We start from the raw sequence: 17,667 nt of genomic DNA, 5'->3' as shown, positions 1-17,667 counted from the left end.
CGTAAGCCAATCTGATGATGCTTTTAATCCAAAAAGAGAGAGAGGTAGAAGTTGCTTTTTGACCTCTCCTTTTACCTGAATAAACAACAAACAAGGAAGATGTTTGTCTAAAATCCTTTGTAGCATCTAAATAGAATTTTAGAGCGCGAACAACATCCAAATTGTGCAACAAACGTTCCTTCTTTGAAACTGGTTTTGGACACAGAGAAGGTACGATAATCTCCTGGTTAATGTTTTTGTTAGAAACAACTTTTGGAAGAAAACCAGGTTTAGTACGTAAAACCACCTTATCTGCATGGAACACCAGATAAGGAGGAGAACACTGCAGAGCAGATAATTCTGAGACTCTTCTAGCAGAAGAAATCGCAACTAAAAACAAAACTTTCCAAGATAATAACTTAATATCAACGGAATGTAAGGGTTCAAACGGAACCCCCTGAAGAACTGAAAGAACTAAATTGAGACTCCAAGGAGGAGTCAAAGGTTTGTAAACAGGCTTGATTCTAACCAGAGCCTGAACAAAGGCTTGAACATCTGGCACAGCTGCCAGCTTTTTGTGAAGTAATACCGACAAGGCAGAAATCTGTCCCTTCAGGGAACTTGCAGATAATCCTTTTTCCAATCCTTCTTGAAGGAAGGATAGAATCCTAGGAATCTTAACCTTGTCCCAAGGGAATCCTTTAGATTCACACCAACAGATATATTTTTTCCAAATTTTGTGGTAAATCTTTCTAGTCACAGGCTTTCTGGCCTGAACAAGAGTATCGATAACAGAATCTGAGAATCCTCGCTTCGATAAAATCAAGCGTTCAATCTCCAAGCAGTCAGCTGGAGTGAAACCAGATTCGGATGTTCGAACGGACCCTGAACAAGAAGGTCTCGTCTCAAAGGTAGCTTCCAAGGTGGAGCCGATGACATATTCACCAGATCTGCATACCAAGTCCTGCGTGGCCACGCAGGAGCTATCAAGATCACCGACGCCCTCTCCTGCTTGATCCTGGCTACCAGCCTGGGGATGAGAGGAAATGGCGGGAACACATAAGCTAGTTTGAAGGTCCAAGGTGCTACTAGTGCATCCACTAGAGCCGCCTTGGGATCCCTGGATCTGGCCCCGTAGCAAGGAACTTTGAAGTTCTGACGAGAGGCCATCAGATCCATGTCTGGAATGCCCCACAGGTGAGTGACTTGGGCAAAGATTTCCGGATGGAGTTCCCACTCCCCCGGATGCAATGTCTGACGACTCAGAAAATCCGCTTCCCAATTTTCCACTCCTGGGATGTGGATAGCAGACAGGTGGCAGGAGTGAGACTCCGCCCATAGAATGATTTTGGTCACTTCTTCCATCGCTAGGGAACTCCTTGTTCCCCCCTGATGGTTGATGTACGCAACAGTCGTCATGTTGTCTGATTGAAACCGTATGAACCTGGTCCTCGCAAGCTGGGGCCAGGCCTGGAGAGCATTGAATATCGCTCTCAGTTCCAGAATATTTATCGGTAGAAGAGATTCTTCCCGAGACCAAAGACCCTGAGCTTTCAGGGATCCCCAGACCGCGCCCCAGCCTATCAGACTGGCGTCGGTCGTGACAATGACCCACTCTGGTCTGTGGAACATCATCCCTTGAGACAGATTGTCCAGGGACAGCCACCAACGGAGTGAGTCTCTGGTTCTCTGATTTACTTGTATCTTCGGAGACAAGTCTGTATAGTCCCCATTCCACTGACTGAGCATGCACAGTTGTAATGGTCTTAGATGAATGCGCGCAAAAGGAACTATGTCCATCGCCGCCACCATCAACCCGATCACTTCCATGCACTGAGCTATGGAAGGAAGAGGAACGGAATGAAGTATCCGACAAGAGTCCAGAAGCTTTGTTTTTCTGGCCTCTGTTAGAAAGATCCTCATTTCTAAGGAGTCTATAATTGTTCCCAAGAAGGGAACCCTTGTTGACGGGGATAGAGAACTCTTTTCCACGTTCACTTTCCAGCCGTGAGATCTGAGAAAGGCCAGGACAATGTCCGTATGAGCCTTTGCTTGAGGAAGGGACGACGCTTGAATCAGAATGTCGTCCAGGTAAGGTACTACTGCAATGCCCCTTGGTCTTAGCACCGCTAGAAGGGACCCTAGTACCTTTGTGAAAATCCTTGGAGCAGTGGCTAATCCGAAAGGAAGCGCCACGAACTGGTAATGTTTGTCCAGGAATGCAAACCTTAGGAACCGATGATGTTCCTTGTGGATAGGAATATGTAGATACGCATCCTTTAAATCCACCGTGGTCATGAATTGACCTTCCTGGATGGAAGGAAGGATAGTTCGAATGGTTTCCATCTTGAACGATGGGACCTTGAGAAATTTGTTTAAGATCTTGAGATCTAGGATTGGTCTGAACGTTCCCTCTTTTTTGGGAACTATGAACAGATTGGAGTAGAACCCCATCCCTTGTTCTCTTAATGGAACAGGATGAATCACTCCCATTTTTAACAGGTCTTCTACACAATGTAAGAACGCCTGTCTTTTTATGTGGTCTGAAGACAACTGCGACCTGTGGAACCTCCCCCTTGGGGGAAGTCCCTTGAATTCCAGAAGATAACCCTGGGAGACTATTTCTAGCGCCCAAGGATCCAGAACATCTCTTGCCCAAGCCTGAGCGAAGAGAGAGAGTCTGCCCCCCACCAGATCCGGTCCCGGATCGGGGGCCAATATTTCATGCTGTCTTGGTAGCAGTGGCAGGTTTCTTGGCCTGCTTTCCCTTGTTCCAGCCTTGCATTGGTCTCCAGGCTGGCTTGGCCTGAGAAGTATTACCCTCTTGCTTAGAGGACGTAGCACCTTGGGCTGGTCCGTTTTTACGAAAGGGACGAAAATTAGGTCTATTTTTTGCCTTGAAAGGCCGATCCTGAGGAAGGGCGTGGCCCTTACCCCCAGTGATATCAGAGATAATCTCCTTCAAGTCAGGACCAAACAACGTTTTCCCCTTGAAAGGAATGTTTAGTAGCTTGTTCTTGGAAGACGCATCAGCCGACCAAGATTTCAACCAAAGCGCTCTGCGCGCCACAATAGCAAACCCAGAGTTCTTAGCCGCTAACTTAGCCAATTGCAAAGAGGCGTCTAGAGTGAAAGAATTAGCCAATTTGAGAGCATTGATTCTGTCCATAATCTCCTCATAAGGAGGAGAGTCACTATCGAGCACCTTAAGCAGTTCATCAAACCAGAAATATGCGGCAGTAGTGACAGGGACAATGCATGAAATGGGTTGTAGAAGGTAACCCTGCTGAACAAACATCTTTTTAAGCAAACCTTCTAATTTTTTATCCATAGGATCTTTGAAAGCACAACTATCCTCTATGGGAATAGTGGTGCGTTTGTTTAAAGTAGAAACCGCTCCCTCGACCTTGGGGACTGACTGCCATAAGTCCTTTCTGGGGTCGACCATAGGAAACAATTTTTTAAATATGGGGGGAGGGACGAAAGGAATACCGGGCCTTTCCCATTCTTTATTAACAATGTCCGCCACCCGCTTGGGTATAGGAAAAGCTTCTGGGAGCCCCGGCACCTCTAGGAACTTGTCCATTTTACATAGTTTCTCTGGGATGACTAAATTTTCACAATCATCCAGAGTGGATAATACCTCCTTAAGCAAAATGCGGAGATGTTCCAATTTAAATTTAAATGTAATCACATCAGATTCAGCCTGCTGAGAAATGTTCCCTAAATCAGTAATTTCTCCCTCAGACAAAACCTCCCTGGCCCCCTCAGATTGGGTTAGGGGCCCTTCAGAGATATTAATATCAGCGTCGTCATGCTCTTCAGTAACTAAAACAGAGCAGCCACGCTTACGCTGACAAGGGTTCATTTTGGCTAAAATGTTTTTGACAGAATTATCCATTACAGCCGTTAATTGTTGCATAGTAAGGAGTATTGGCGCGCTAGATGTACTAGGGGCCTCCTGAGTGGGCAAGACTCGTGTAGACGAAGGAGGGAATGATGCAGTACCATGCTTACTCCCCTCACTTGAGGAATCATCTTGGGCATCATTGTCATTATCACATAAATCACATTTATTTAAATGAATAGGAATTCTGGCTTCCCCACATTCAGAACACAGTCTATCTGGTAGTTCAGACATGTTAAACAGGCATAAACTTGATCAGAAAGTACAAAAAACGTTTTAAAATAAAACCGTTACTGTCACTTTAAATTTTAAACTGAACACACTTTATTACTGCAATTGCGAAAAAACATGAAGGAATTGTTCAAAATTCACCAAATTTTCACCACAGCGTCTTAAAGCCTTGAAAATATTGCACACCAATTTTGGAAGCTTTAACCCTTAAAATAACGGAACCGGAGCCGTTTTAAGCTTTAAACCCCTTTACAGTCCCTGGTATCTGCTTTGCTGAGACCCAACCAAACCCAAAGGGGAATACGATACCAAATGACGCCTTCAGAAGTCTTTTATAAGTATCAGAGCTCCTCTCACATGCGACTGCATGCCATGCCTCTCAAAAACAAGTGCGCAACACCGGCGCGAAAATGAGACTCTGCCTATGCTTTGGGAAAGCCCCTAAAGAATAAGGTGTCTAAAACAGTGCCTGCCGATATTATTATATCAAAATACCCAGATAAAATGATTCCTCAAGGCTAAATATGTGTTAATAATCAATCGATTTAGCCCAGAAAAAGTCTACAGTTTAAATAAGCCCTTGTGAAGCCCTTATTTACAATCGTAATAAACATGGCTTACCGGATCCCATAGGGAAAATGACAGCTTCCAGCATTACATCGTCTTGTTAGAATGTGTCATACCTCAAGCAGCAAGGGACTGCAAACTGTTCCCCCAACTGAAGTTAATTGCTCTCAACAGTCCTGTGTGGAACAGCCATGGATTTTAGTTACGGTTGCTAAAATCATTTTCCTCATACAAACAGAATTCTTCATCTCTTTTCTGTTTCTGAGTAAATAGTACGTACCAGCACTATTTGAAAATAACAAACTCTTGATTGAATAATGAAAAACTACAGTTAAACACTAAAAAACTCTAAGCCATCTCCGTGGAGATGTTGCCTGTACAACGGCAAAGAGAATGACTTGGGGTAGGCGGAGCCTAGGAGGGATCATGTGACCAGCTTTGCTGGGCTCTTTGCCATTTCCTGTTGGGGAAGAGAATATCCCACAAGTAAGGATGACGCCGTGGACCGGACACACCTATGTTGGAGAAAAAGGAATTAGCCAACTTTAGTGCGTGAATTCTGTCCATGACTTCATCATATGGAGTCTCCTTTTGGAGCGAATTTTCTAGTTCCTCGAACCAAAAATACGCTGCTGTGGCGACAGGAATAATGCACGAGATTGGTTGAAGAAGGAAACCTTGCTGAACAAATATCTTTTTTAGCAATCCTTCCAATTTTTTATCCATAGGATCTTTATAAGCGCAACTGTCCTCAATAGGAATAGTTGTGCGCTTAGCTAACGTTGACACTGCCCCCTCAACCTTAGGAACCGTTTGCCATGCGTCCCTTCTGGGGTCAACAATGGGGAACATTTTCTTGAATATAGGAGGTGGAACAAAAGGTATACCTGGCTTTTCCCACTCCTTAGTCACTATGTCCGCCACCCGCTTGGGTATCGGAAAAGCACTGGGACCTCTAAGAATTTGTCCATCTTGCACAATTTCTCTGGAATTACCAAAGAATCACAGTCATCAAGAGTAGTTAGGACCTCCTTAAGCAGGGCGCGGAGATGTTCTAACTTAAATTTAAATGTTACGATATCAGTGTCTGCCTGCTTAGAAACTTTTCCTGAATCTGAAATTTCCCCCTCAGACAGACCTTCCCTCACTGCCAATTCAGATTGATGTGAGGGTATAACTGATAAATTATCCTCAGCGCCAACCTGCTCATCTTCTGTATTTAAAACTGAGCTATCACGCTTTCTAGGATAGGATGGCAGTTTGGATAATAGATTTGCTATAGAATTATCCATTACTGCTGTTAATTGCTGCATAGTAACAAGCATTGGCGCGCTAGATGTACTAGGTATCGCCTGCGCGGGCAAAACTGGTGTTGACACAGAAGGAGAGGATGATGAACTATCCCCACTACCTTCATTAGAAGAATCATCTTGGGCAATCTTATTCAATGTGACAGTACTGTCCATACCTTGTTTGGACGCTATGACACAATTTGCGCATACATTAATAGGGGGAACCAGCTTGGCTTCCATACACAAAGAACATAAGCCATCTGAAGGTATAGACATGTTAGACAGAATTTGGCAGGCTAATAATTCAATAAAACCGTTTTTAAAGAAAAGCGTTACTGTCCCTTTAAATAATAAACAGGCACACTTTATTTCTGATATTTTGAAAAACAATGAAGGCAATGTCCGATTTTTACAAATTTTTTACCCCAGAGTCCTAATGCCTTGAAAGTATTGCACACCAAGTTTCAAGACTTTAACCCTTAAAATGAGCAAACCGGAGCTATTTGTTCAATTCAACAATTTTAGTACACTACAATCACTGCCACAGCCTTGCTGCGGCTCTTTACCTTCCCTGAGAGTTATTCAGCACTGAAATAAACCTTCCTGAGTCCGTTTTTGTAGCCACAGGACCCCTCACATGAAGCTGCATGCACTGCCATGGAAGTAAACTGCGCAATTGAGGCGCGAAAACGGGGCCTCCTTCCTCTGCATACCAGAGTGAAGGGGCCTTTCTGACTGAAATAGTAGTCTAACTAAATGCCAGGCGAATAAAAACATTCCCAAAAGTGCTTTTAGTTACACAAAACACTCTAAAAACCATCTAAATATGAAATAAATCAATCGATTTAGCCCACAATAGTGTCCACCAGTATAGAGCCCATTAATAAGCCTTAATCTGTTATGAGTCTAAGAAAATGGCTTACTTACCCCTTAAGGGAAAAACTGACAGTCTTCTAGCATTAACATGTCTTGTTAGAAATATGACTGATCATACCTGAAGCAGATAAGCCTGCAAACTGTTCCCCCCAACTGAAGTTCTCTGGTTTCAACAGCCCTGCGTGGGAACAGCAATAGATTTTAGTTACTACTGCTAAAATCATATTCCTCTTTAACAGAAATCTTCTTCATTTTCTGTTGTAGAGTAAATAGTACAAACTATTTTAAAATAAACTCTTGATAGAAGAAATAAAAAAAACATAAATTTATGCTTACCTGATAAATTTATTTCTCTTGTAGTGTATCCAGTCCACGGATCAACCATTACTTGTGGGATATTCTCCTTTCCAACAGGAAGTTGCAAGAGGATCACCCACAGCAGAGCTGCTATATAGCTCCTCCCCTAACTGTCATATCCAGTCATTCGACGAAAACAAACAGAGAAAAGAGAAACCATAGGGTGCAGTGGTGAATGTAGTTTAATTAAAATTTAGACCTGCCTTAAAAAGGACAGGGCGGGCCGTGGACTGGATACACTACAAGAGAAATAAATTTATCAGGTAAGCATAAATTATGTTTTCTCTTGTTAAGTGTATCCAGTCCACGGATCATCCATTACTTGTGGGATACAAATACCAAAGCTAAAGTACACGGATGATGGGAGGGACAAGGCAGGATTAAGCGGAAGGAACCACTGCCTGAAGAACCTTTCTCCCAAACACAGCCTCCGAAGAAGCAAAAGTATCAAATTTGTAAAATTTTGAAAAAGTGAAGCGAAGACCAAGTCGCAGCCTTGCAAATCTGTTCAACAGAGGCCTCCTTTTTGAAGGCCCAGGTGGAAGCCACAGCTCTAGTAGAATGAGCTGTAATCCTTTCAGGGGGCTGCTGTCCAGAGGTTGCCGAAGCTTTTTGACCTCTCCTCTGTCCAGAGTAAACGACAAACAGGGAAGATGTTTGACGAAAATCTTTAGTAGCTTGTAAGTAAAACTTCAAGGCACGGACTACGTCCAGATTATGTAAAAGACGTTCCTTCTTTGAAGAAGGATTAGGGCACAACGATGGAACAACAATCTCTTGATTGATATTCTTGTTAGAAACCACCTTAGGTAAAAACCCAGGTTTGGTACGCAGAACTACCTTATCTGCATGAAAAATCAGATAAGGAGAATCACATTGTAAGGCAGATAGCTCAGAGACTCTCCGAGCCGAGGAAATAGCCATCAAAAACAGAACTTTCCAAGATAAAAGTTTAATATCAATGGAATGAAGGGGTTCAAACAGAACTCCTTGAAGAACCTTAAGAACCAAGTTTAAGCTCCACGGGGGAACAACAGGTTTAAACACAGGCTTAATTCTAACCAAAACCTGGACATCTGGAACCTCTGCCAGACGCTTGTGCAAAAGAATAGACAGAGCAGAAATCTGTCCCTTTAAGGAACTAGCTGATAATCATTTGTCCAAGCCCTCTTGGAGAAAAGACAATATTCTAGGAATCCTAACCTTACTCCATGAGTAATTCTTGGATTCACACCAATAAAGATATTTACTCCATATCTTGTGGTAGATTTTCCTCGTAACAGGCTTTCGTGCCTGTATTAAAGTATCAATGACTGACTCTGAGAAGCCACGATTTGATATAATCAAGCGTTCAATGTCCATGCAGTCAGTCTCAGAGAAATTAGATTTGGATGATTGAAAGGACCTTGTATCAGAAGGTCCGGTCTTAGAGGCAGAGTCCATGGTGGAAAGGATGACATGTCCACTAGGTCTGCATACCAAGTCCTGCGTGGCCACGCAGGTGCTATCAGAATCACCAATGCTCTCTCCTGTTTGATTTTGGCAATCAGTCGAGGGAGAAGAGGAAACGGTGGAAACACATAAGCCAGGTTGAAGAACCAAGGCGCTGCTAGAGCATCTATCAGCGTCGCTTCTGGGTCCCTGGACCTGGATCCGTAACAAGGAAGCTTGGCGTTCTGGCGAGACGCCATGAGATCCAACTCTGGTTTGCCCCAACGATGAATCAACTGAGCAAACACCTCCGGATGGAGTTCCCACTCCCCTGGATGGAAAGTCTGACGACTTAGGAAATCCACCTCCCAGTTCTCCACGCCTGGGATATGGATTGCTGACAGGTGGCAAGAGTGGTACTCTGCCCAGCGAATTATTTTTGAGACTTCTAACATCGCTAGGGAACTCCTGGTTCCCCCTTGATGGTTGATGTAAGCCACAGTCGTGATGTTGTCCGAATGAAATCTGATGAACCTCAGTGTTGCTAACTGAGGCCAAGCCAGAAGAGCATTGAATATCGCTCTTAACTCCAGAATATTTATTGGAAGGAGTTTCTCCTCCTGAGTCCACGATCCCTGAGCCTTCAGGGAATTCCAGACTGCACCCCAACCTAGAAGGCTGGCATCTGTTGTTACAATTGTCCAATCTGGCCTGCGAAAGGTCATACCCTTGGACAGGTGTACCCGAGACAACCACCAGAGAAGAGAATATCTGGTCTCTTGATCCAGATTTAGCAGAGGGGACAAATCTGTGTAATCCCCATTCCACTGACTCAGCATGCATAATTGCAGCGGTCTGAGATGAAGGCGCGCAAATGGCACTATGTCCATTGACGCTACCATTAAGCCGATTACCTCCATACACTGAGCTACCGAAGGGCGCGGAATGGAGTGAAGAACACGGCACGCATTTAGAAGTTTTGACAACCTGGACTCCGTCAGGTAAATTTTCATTTCTACAGAATCTATAAGAGTCCCTAAGAAGGAGACTCTTGTGAGTGGGGATAGAGAACTCTTTTTGTCGTTCACTTTCCACCCGTGCGACCTCAGAAATGCCAGAACTATCTCTGTATGAGACTTGGCAACTTGAAAGCTTGACGCCTGTATCAGGATGTCGTCTAGATACGGAGCCACCGCTATGCCTCGCGGTCTTAGAACCGCCAGAAGTGAGCCCAGAACCTTTGTAAAGATTCTCGGGGCTGTAGCCAACCCGAAGGGAAGAGCTACAAATTGGTAATGCCTGTCTAGAAAGGCAAACCTTAGAAACCGATGATGATCCTTGTGAATCGGTATGTGAAGGTAGGCATCCTTTAAGTCCACTGTGGTCATGTACTGACCTTCTTGGATCATGGGTAGGATGGTCCGAATAGTTTCCATTTTGAAAGATGGAACTCTGAGGAATTTGTTTAAGATCTTTAGATCCAAAATTGGTCTGAAGGTTCCCTCTTTTTTGGGAACCACAAACAGATTCGACTAAAAACCCTGTCCTTGTTCCGTCCGCGGAACTGGATGGATCACTCCCATAACTAGGAGGTCTTGCACACAGCGTAGGAATGCCTCTTTCTTTATCTGATTTGCAGATAGCCTTGAAAGATGAAATCTCCCTTGTGGAGGGGAAGCTTTGAAGTCCAGAAGATATCCCTGAGATATGATCTCCAACGCCCAGGGATCCTGAACATTTCTTGCCCACGCCTGGGCGAAGAGAGAAAGTCTGCCCCCTACTAGATCCGTCACCAGCAGCAGCAGGCTTTCTGGCCTGCTTGCCTTTGTTCCAGGACTGGTTAGGTTTCCAGGCCTGCTTAGATTGAGCAAAAGTTCCCTCTTGTTTTGAAGCGGAGGAAGTTGATGCTGCAACTGCCTTGAAATTTCGAAAGGCACGAAAATTAGACGGTTTGGCCTTTGCTTTGGCCCTGTCCTGAGGAAGGGTGTGACCCTTACCTCCAGTAATGTCAGCAATAATTTCCTTCAAACCAGGCCCGAATAAGGTCTGCCCCTTGAAAGGAATGTTGAGTAATTTAGACTTCGAAGTCACGTCAGCTGACCAGGATTTAAGTAATAGCGCCCTACGCGCCTGGATGGCGAATCCGGAATTCTTAGCCGTTAGTTTAGTCAAATGAACAATGGCATCAGAAACAAATGAGTTAGCTAGCTTAAGTGTTCTAAGCTTGTCAATAATTTCAGTCAATGGAGCTGTATGGATGGCCTTTTCCAGGGCCTCAAACCAGAATGCCGCCGCGGCCGTGACAGGCGCAATGCATGCAAGGGGCTGTAAAATAAAACCTTGTTGAATAAACATTTTCTTAAGGTAACCCTCCAATTTTTTATCCATTGGATCTGAGAAAGCACAACTGTCCTCAACCGGGATAGTGGTACGCTTTGCTAAAGTAGAAACTGCTCCCTCCACCTTAGGGACCGTCTGCCATAAGTCCCGTGTAGTGGCGTCTATTGGAAACATTTTTCTAAATATAGGAGGTGGGGAAAAAGGCACACCCGGTCTATCCCACTCCTTGCTAATAATTTCTGTAAGCCTTTCAGGTATAGGAAAAGCATCAGTACACACCGGTACCGCATAGTATTTATCCAGCCTACACAATTTCTCTGGTACTGCAACTGTGTTACAGTCATTCAGAGCAGCTAATACCTCCCCAAGCAACACACGGAGGTTCTCAAGCTTAAATTTAAAATTAGAAATCTCTGAATCAGGTTTCCCCGAATCAGAGATGTCACCCACAGACTGAAGCTCTCCGTCCTCATGATCTGCATATTGTGACGCAGTATCAGACATGGCCCTTACAGCATCTGCGCGCTCTGTATTTCTCCTAACCCCAGAGCAATCGCGCTTGCCTCTTAATTCAGGCAACCTGGATAATACATCTGACAGGGTATTATTCATGATTGCAGCCATGTCCTGCAAGGTAATCGCTATGGGCGTCCCTGATGTAATTGGCGCCATATTAGCGTGCATCCCCTGAGCGGGAGGCGAAGGGTCTGACACGTGGGGAGAGTAAGTCGGCATAACTTCCCCCTCGTCAGAATCTTCTGGTGATATTTATTTTATAGTTAAAGACTGATCTTTACTGTTTAAGGTGAAATCAATACATTTAGTACACATTCTCCTATGGGGCTACACCATGGCTTTCAAACATAATGAACAAGTAGTTTCCTCTATGTCAGACATGTTTAAACAGACTAGCAATGAGACTAGCAAGCTTGGAAAACACTTTAAACAAGTTTACAAGCAATATAAAAAAACGTTACTGCACCTTTAAGAAACACAAATTTTGTCAAAATTTGAAATAACAGTGAAAAAAGGCAGTTACACTAACAAAATTTTTACAGTGTATGTAACAAGTTAGCAGAGCATTGCACCCACTTGCAAATGGATGATTAACCCCTTAATACCCAAAACTGAATAATAAAAGACAAAAACGTTTTTTGTTGTTGTTTTTTTCAAACAGTCACAACAACTGCCACAGCTCTACTGTGGCTTTTTACCTCCCTCAAAAACGACTTTGAAGCCTTTTGAGCCCTACAGAGATGTCCTGGATCATGCAGGAAGAAGCTGAATGTCTCTGTCAGTATTTTTAGCTGCACAGAAAAGCACTAAAAAAGGCCCTTCCCACTCATATTGCAACAGTGAAAAGCCTAAGGAAACTGTTTCTAGGCAGAATTCAAGCCAGCCATGTGGAAAAAAACTAGGCCCCAATAAGTTTTATCACCAAATACATATAAAAACGATTAAACATACCAGCAAACGTTTTATATTACATTTTTATAAGAGTATGTATCTCTATTAATAAGCCTGATACCAGTCGCTATCACTGCATTTAAGGCTTTACTTACATTACTTCGGTATCAGCAGCATTTTCTAGCAAATTCCATCCCTAGAAAAATATTAACTGCACATACCTTATTGCAGGAAAACCTGCACGCCATTCCCTCTCTGAAGTTACCTCACTCCTCAGAATATGTGAGAACAGCCATGGATCTTAGTTACTTCTGCTAAGATCATAGAAAACGCAGGCAGATTCTTCTTCTAAATACTGCCTGAGATAAACAGTACACTCCGGCACCATTTAAAAATAAACTTTTGATTGAAGAATAAACTAAGTATAAAACATCACACTCCTCTTACGACCTCCATCTTGGTTGAGGCTTGCAAGAGAATGACTGGATATGACAGTTAGGGGAGGAGCTATATAGCAGCTCTGCTGTGGGTGATCCTCTTGCAACTTCCTGTTGGGAAGGAGAATATTCCACAAGTAATGGATGATCCGTGGACTGGATACACTTAACAAGAGAAACTACAACTAACACCACATACTCTATACCATCTCCGTGGAGATGCTACTTGTTCAGAGCGGCAAAGAGAATGACTGGGGGCGGAGCTAGAGGGGGGGCTATATGGACAGCTCTTGCTGGGTGCTCTCTATGCCATTTCCTGTAGGGGAGGAGAATATCCCACAAGTAAGGATGAAGCCGTGGACCGGACACACCAATGTTGGAGAAATATATATATATATATATATATATATATAAAGTCTTATTTTAGTACTGGTAGACTTTCTGCCAGTACTTAAGATGGTGGTGACAATTGGTGTGTGGGAGGGAAGAGAGCTGTTTGTGAGGGGTAAGGGAGGGATCAGGGGGTGGGTTGTGTCAGGTGAGAGGCTGATCGCTACACTAAAGCTAACATTAACCCTACAAGCTCCCTAATTAACCCCTTAACTGCTGGGCATAATACAAGTGTGATGCGCAGCAGCATTTAGCGGCCTTATAATTACCAAAAAGTAATGCCAAAGCCATATATGTCTGCTATTTCTGAACAAAGGGGATCCCAGAGAAGTATTTACAACCATTTGTGCCATAATTGCACAAGCTGTTAGTAAATAATTTCAATGAGAAACCTAAAGTTTGTAAAAAAAAATTAACTTTTCTTTAATTTGATCGCATCTGGCGGTGAAATGGTGGCATCAAATATACCAAAATCGGCCTAGATCAATACTTTGGGTTGTCTACTAAAAAAAACAAATATATATATATATATATATATATATATATATACACACACATACATACATACATACATACATACACACACGTGAAGGGTTATTCAGGGATTTCTGACAGATATTAGTGTTACAATAAAACTACCGCTAATTTTGAAGAAAAAAAAATGGTTTGGAAACAGCAAAGTGCTACTTGTACTTATTGCCCTATAACTTACAAAAAAAGCAAACATGTAAACATTGGGCATTTCTAATCTCAGGACAAAATTTAGAAACTTTAGCATGGGTGTTTTTTTGGTGGTTGTAGATGTGTAAAAGATTTTGTGGGTCAAAGTTAGAAAAACTGTCCCCCCCCATTTTTTAAATATATATATATATATATATATATATATATATATATATATATATATATATATATACATACACATATACATACTTTGTTTATCCCTATGTGCTGGATTAAGAGTTACTTTCCTCTTTTGACTTGATATATATATGACATATATATATTATAGTAAATTATAAGATATGATGAAATGAGTAAGAGGAAAATTGCAGCTAAACACAAACACCGCAGAAATTTAAAAATAGCCCTGGTCCCAAACGGTAAGAAAGGCCCGGCATGATCGATTGATTGTAATAAATACTTGTTTTTATTTTTATTTTATATCTGTAATTATTATTTATTTGTTTCTATATATTCCCATATTTGTTTGATAGTCCACTTCACTCACACCTAGTCCAGTGGCCCACTGCAACATCATTGTGTTGCAAGTCCTTTTAGTCCTGATAGTAACTTTAGACCTTGGCGCTCCTAATTTGTTAATTTTTCGAACGAAAATTTAAAATCAGTCTGGTCACTAAGGGGTTAATAACCATTTTTACTTATCAGCTTATTTCGCATAATCTCCTGTTCAGATGTCCTCAAAACCTGGCCTGTTAGGGAGGTCTCAGGACAGGTTTGAAAACCAGTGAGATAGAGCAAACAATTTTTTAAAAAATGTTTCCAATTTAATTTAATTGTCAAATTTACGTTCTCTTGGTATCCTTTATTGAAAAGTAGGTAGTTATACTCAGGCGCATGCACATGTCTGAAGTATTAAATGGCTGCAGTTTTGCAAGAATACTCTTGACAATGTTAACATTGTTTGCTGCAGCATAGTGATCCACACATTTGCATAATAGAAGTAAATTGGAAGTCAATTGGAAAGGTGTTTAAAATTGTATGTTCTATCCGATTCATGAAAGAACAATCTTGGAGTTTCCTGTCCCTTTAAGTAAAAGCATAATGGCCAACAGCTCTCAGTTAATGCCAACATAAACATCAATGTTTTAATACTGATGGTGTTACTCTACTATTTAACTTCCCTTTAAAGTTATACATACAAGGAGAACAGTTTACAGGGAACAATTCCCTCTAACACAATGGGCTTGAATTATAAAGCCCTTGTCCTCTCACAAGAGAGCCTGCAGTAAGAATTTATAAAGCAGCGCTCATCTTCCATACCCTCTTCTCCATCTCTTAGGTGGAGAATTTATATCTCCTGACCGGGGAGAGTAACAGATCCTGCCTGCTTGTGATTGGCCCATGCACGGGCAGGGTTGAATGTGAGCGCAAAATAGCGCTTGTGTGCAATGTTAAATTCGGGCCCGCCAGAGGAGAGCTGGGATGGACAGGGGCGAATATGTACACCCCTGTCCGCTCTTAAAGGGACATGAAACCCCAAATTTTGCTTTCATGATTCAAATAGAGAATACAATTTAACAACTTTCTAATTTACTTCTATTATTTAATGTGCTTCCTTCTCTTGTTATCCTTTGCTGAAAGGTTTATCTAGGAAAGCTCAGGAGCAGCAAAGAACCTAGGTTCTAGCTGCCGATTTGTGGCTGCATATATATACCGATCGTCATTGGCTCACCCAAGTGTTCAGTCAGCAACCAGTAGTGCATTGCTGCTCCTTCAACAAATGATACCAAGAGAACGAAGACAAAAGGATAATAGGAGTAAATTAGAAAGTTGCTTAAAATTACATGATCTATCTGAATCATGAAAGAAAATTGGGTTTCATATCCCTTTAAATGATAAATCGAGCCCCATACAGCCGAGCAGTAATGTTAGAGAAAACAATTACATTCCCTATCAGTTGCAGACATCCTTTGCACACAGCTGTCGCCCTCACCTGTCCCCTCCTCGGCAACGCTGACCGTCTCACTTGCGCTGCTACAGTGACTATACACCTCGCTGGCTGCTTCATCATCGCTGGCCTCTGAGTCTGCATGAGCGCTGGGACGAGAACCTGGAATAAAAAGACCAACTGTCAGAACAATTCAATGTGCCTCCGCATACTAAACCTTTTAGGCGTGTGTTATTTGCATTATACTGTGTGACCAGGCATAGCTTGTTTTATTGTGCTTCGCAGATATTGCTTTTTTTTTACAAATTGAAGGTTTGTCGCAACACTGTCGAGCAAGTATATCCACGCCATTTTTCCAAAACATATATAAATACACATATAAACACATTGTATATAAAAACTAACTATTGTACCGCATAATGCAGGGCTCGACAAAACCAGGAGCCAGTGTTAAACCTGGCTCCTAACTTTTTGGGTTATTCTTATGTCTATATAGAAATCCCACTTCATTTATGTTTCAGCTCTGTTCTAGTAAGTATAGGTACAATTCCCAAATCTGGAATTCCAAAATCCAAACTTTTTTTTACTAATATTTAAAAAAAAAAAAAAAAATAATCAAAAATTACAATTTCCCTTGCCAGCAGGTTACAAACATATTAAAAAAATGATATAAAACAACCTTTAGTTACATGTATCAGCTGTATTATAACATTTAAATATTGCCTAAATGACAAAAGATATTGTTGTTTATAGATGGTTCCATCCCCTCTCCCAAATGTCAGATTTTAAAGATGCAAATATTACAAAATCCAAACCGTTTATGGTCCCAAGTAGTTTGGTTAAATTGTTTTCTACCTGTATCAGTTTTCCAGTATGTGTCTTAAGATTTTAATAAAAACATAATTCATGTAAGAACTTAAAAAAAAAAAAAAAAAAAAGAAATTCCACTGCCTAGCTCCTCCATTTTAAACAGATTAGTCGACCCCTGGCATACCATATATGCACACAGAGGAAGCTACAGAGCTGCTGTTCCTGAGCTGCAGGCATCTCTCTTCATAAGGTAACCGAGCACACACACACACATACAGGTGGCCCTCTGTTTACGCCGTTTCAATTTGCGCCGTTTCAGGATAACAACCTTTTTTCCCCCAGTCATGTGACTGCTATTGAAAAGCATTGAAAAGCAGTGCACTAATTAAAATAGCCAGTAGGTGGAGCTGTCCGCTTGTGTTGCAGCAAAGTTATGCAAGCTTAGCAGACTAGACCTATCGAGCAACAAGATCTAGCAGCCACTTCCCTTTTATCTTCCTGTCCAGCTGTTTGAGGTGAGGGTGCCTAACTGCCTATTAATCCCTGCAGATTGAAATGCATATAATAGGTGCAGACCCAATATTATCTAACATGCTAACAATGCAGAGAACTGTTTGCAGAAAAATGCAAGTAAAAAAATGTTTTTGTTCATTAAAAACTTAGTTTGATTATACAGTCTGTTGTGTGATTATCTAATTAGGTTTATAATGCTGTTTAGCATTTAAAGTCTTCATTTCAAAGCTTTAAAAAATAATGTATTAGGTGTTACTTATGACAATTTTGAGAGGGGCCGGGAATCTAACTCCCTCACTTCCCATTGACTTACATTATAAACTGGGTTTCAATTTACAGCGGTTTCGATTTACAACCATTCCTTCTTAAACCTAACCCCGGCGTAAACTGAGGGACACATACTTATATATATATATAATAAAAAGCACAAACACACACAAAATGAAATACCAAAGATGGCTGCCACGAGTGGGAGGTGGGAAGGTTAGAGAGCTGTTTGGG

General features: G+C 42.0%; 1 protein-coding gene across 1 annotated transcript in view; it reads right to left on the bottom strand.

Annotated features, from left to right (window-relative positions):
- Positions 1–17,667, bottom strand: part of LOC128666521 (interferon-related developmental regulator 2) — a gene marked incomplete in the record, with an annotated part of 214,898 nt that overhangs the window by 155,637 nt on the left and 41,594 nt on the right. Inside the window, 1 exon segment of the mRNA XM_053721174.1 lies at positions 15,889–16,005. Coding sequence (XP_053577149.1) covers positions 15,889–16,005 — 117 coding nt within the window.

Source organism: Bombina bombina, chromosome 7 (genome assembly GCF_027579735.1).
Source record: "Bombina bombina isolate aBomBom1 chromosome 7, aBomBom1.pri, whole genome shotgun sequence".
Taxonomy (NCBI): Eukaryota; Metazoa; Chordata; class Amphibia; order Anura; family Bombinatoridae; genus Bombina; species Bombina bombina.
This window is presented reverse-complemented; position numbering and strand designations above follow the sequence as displayed.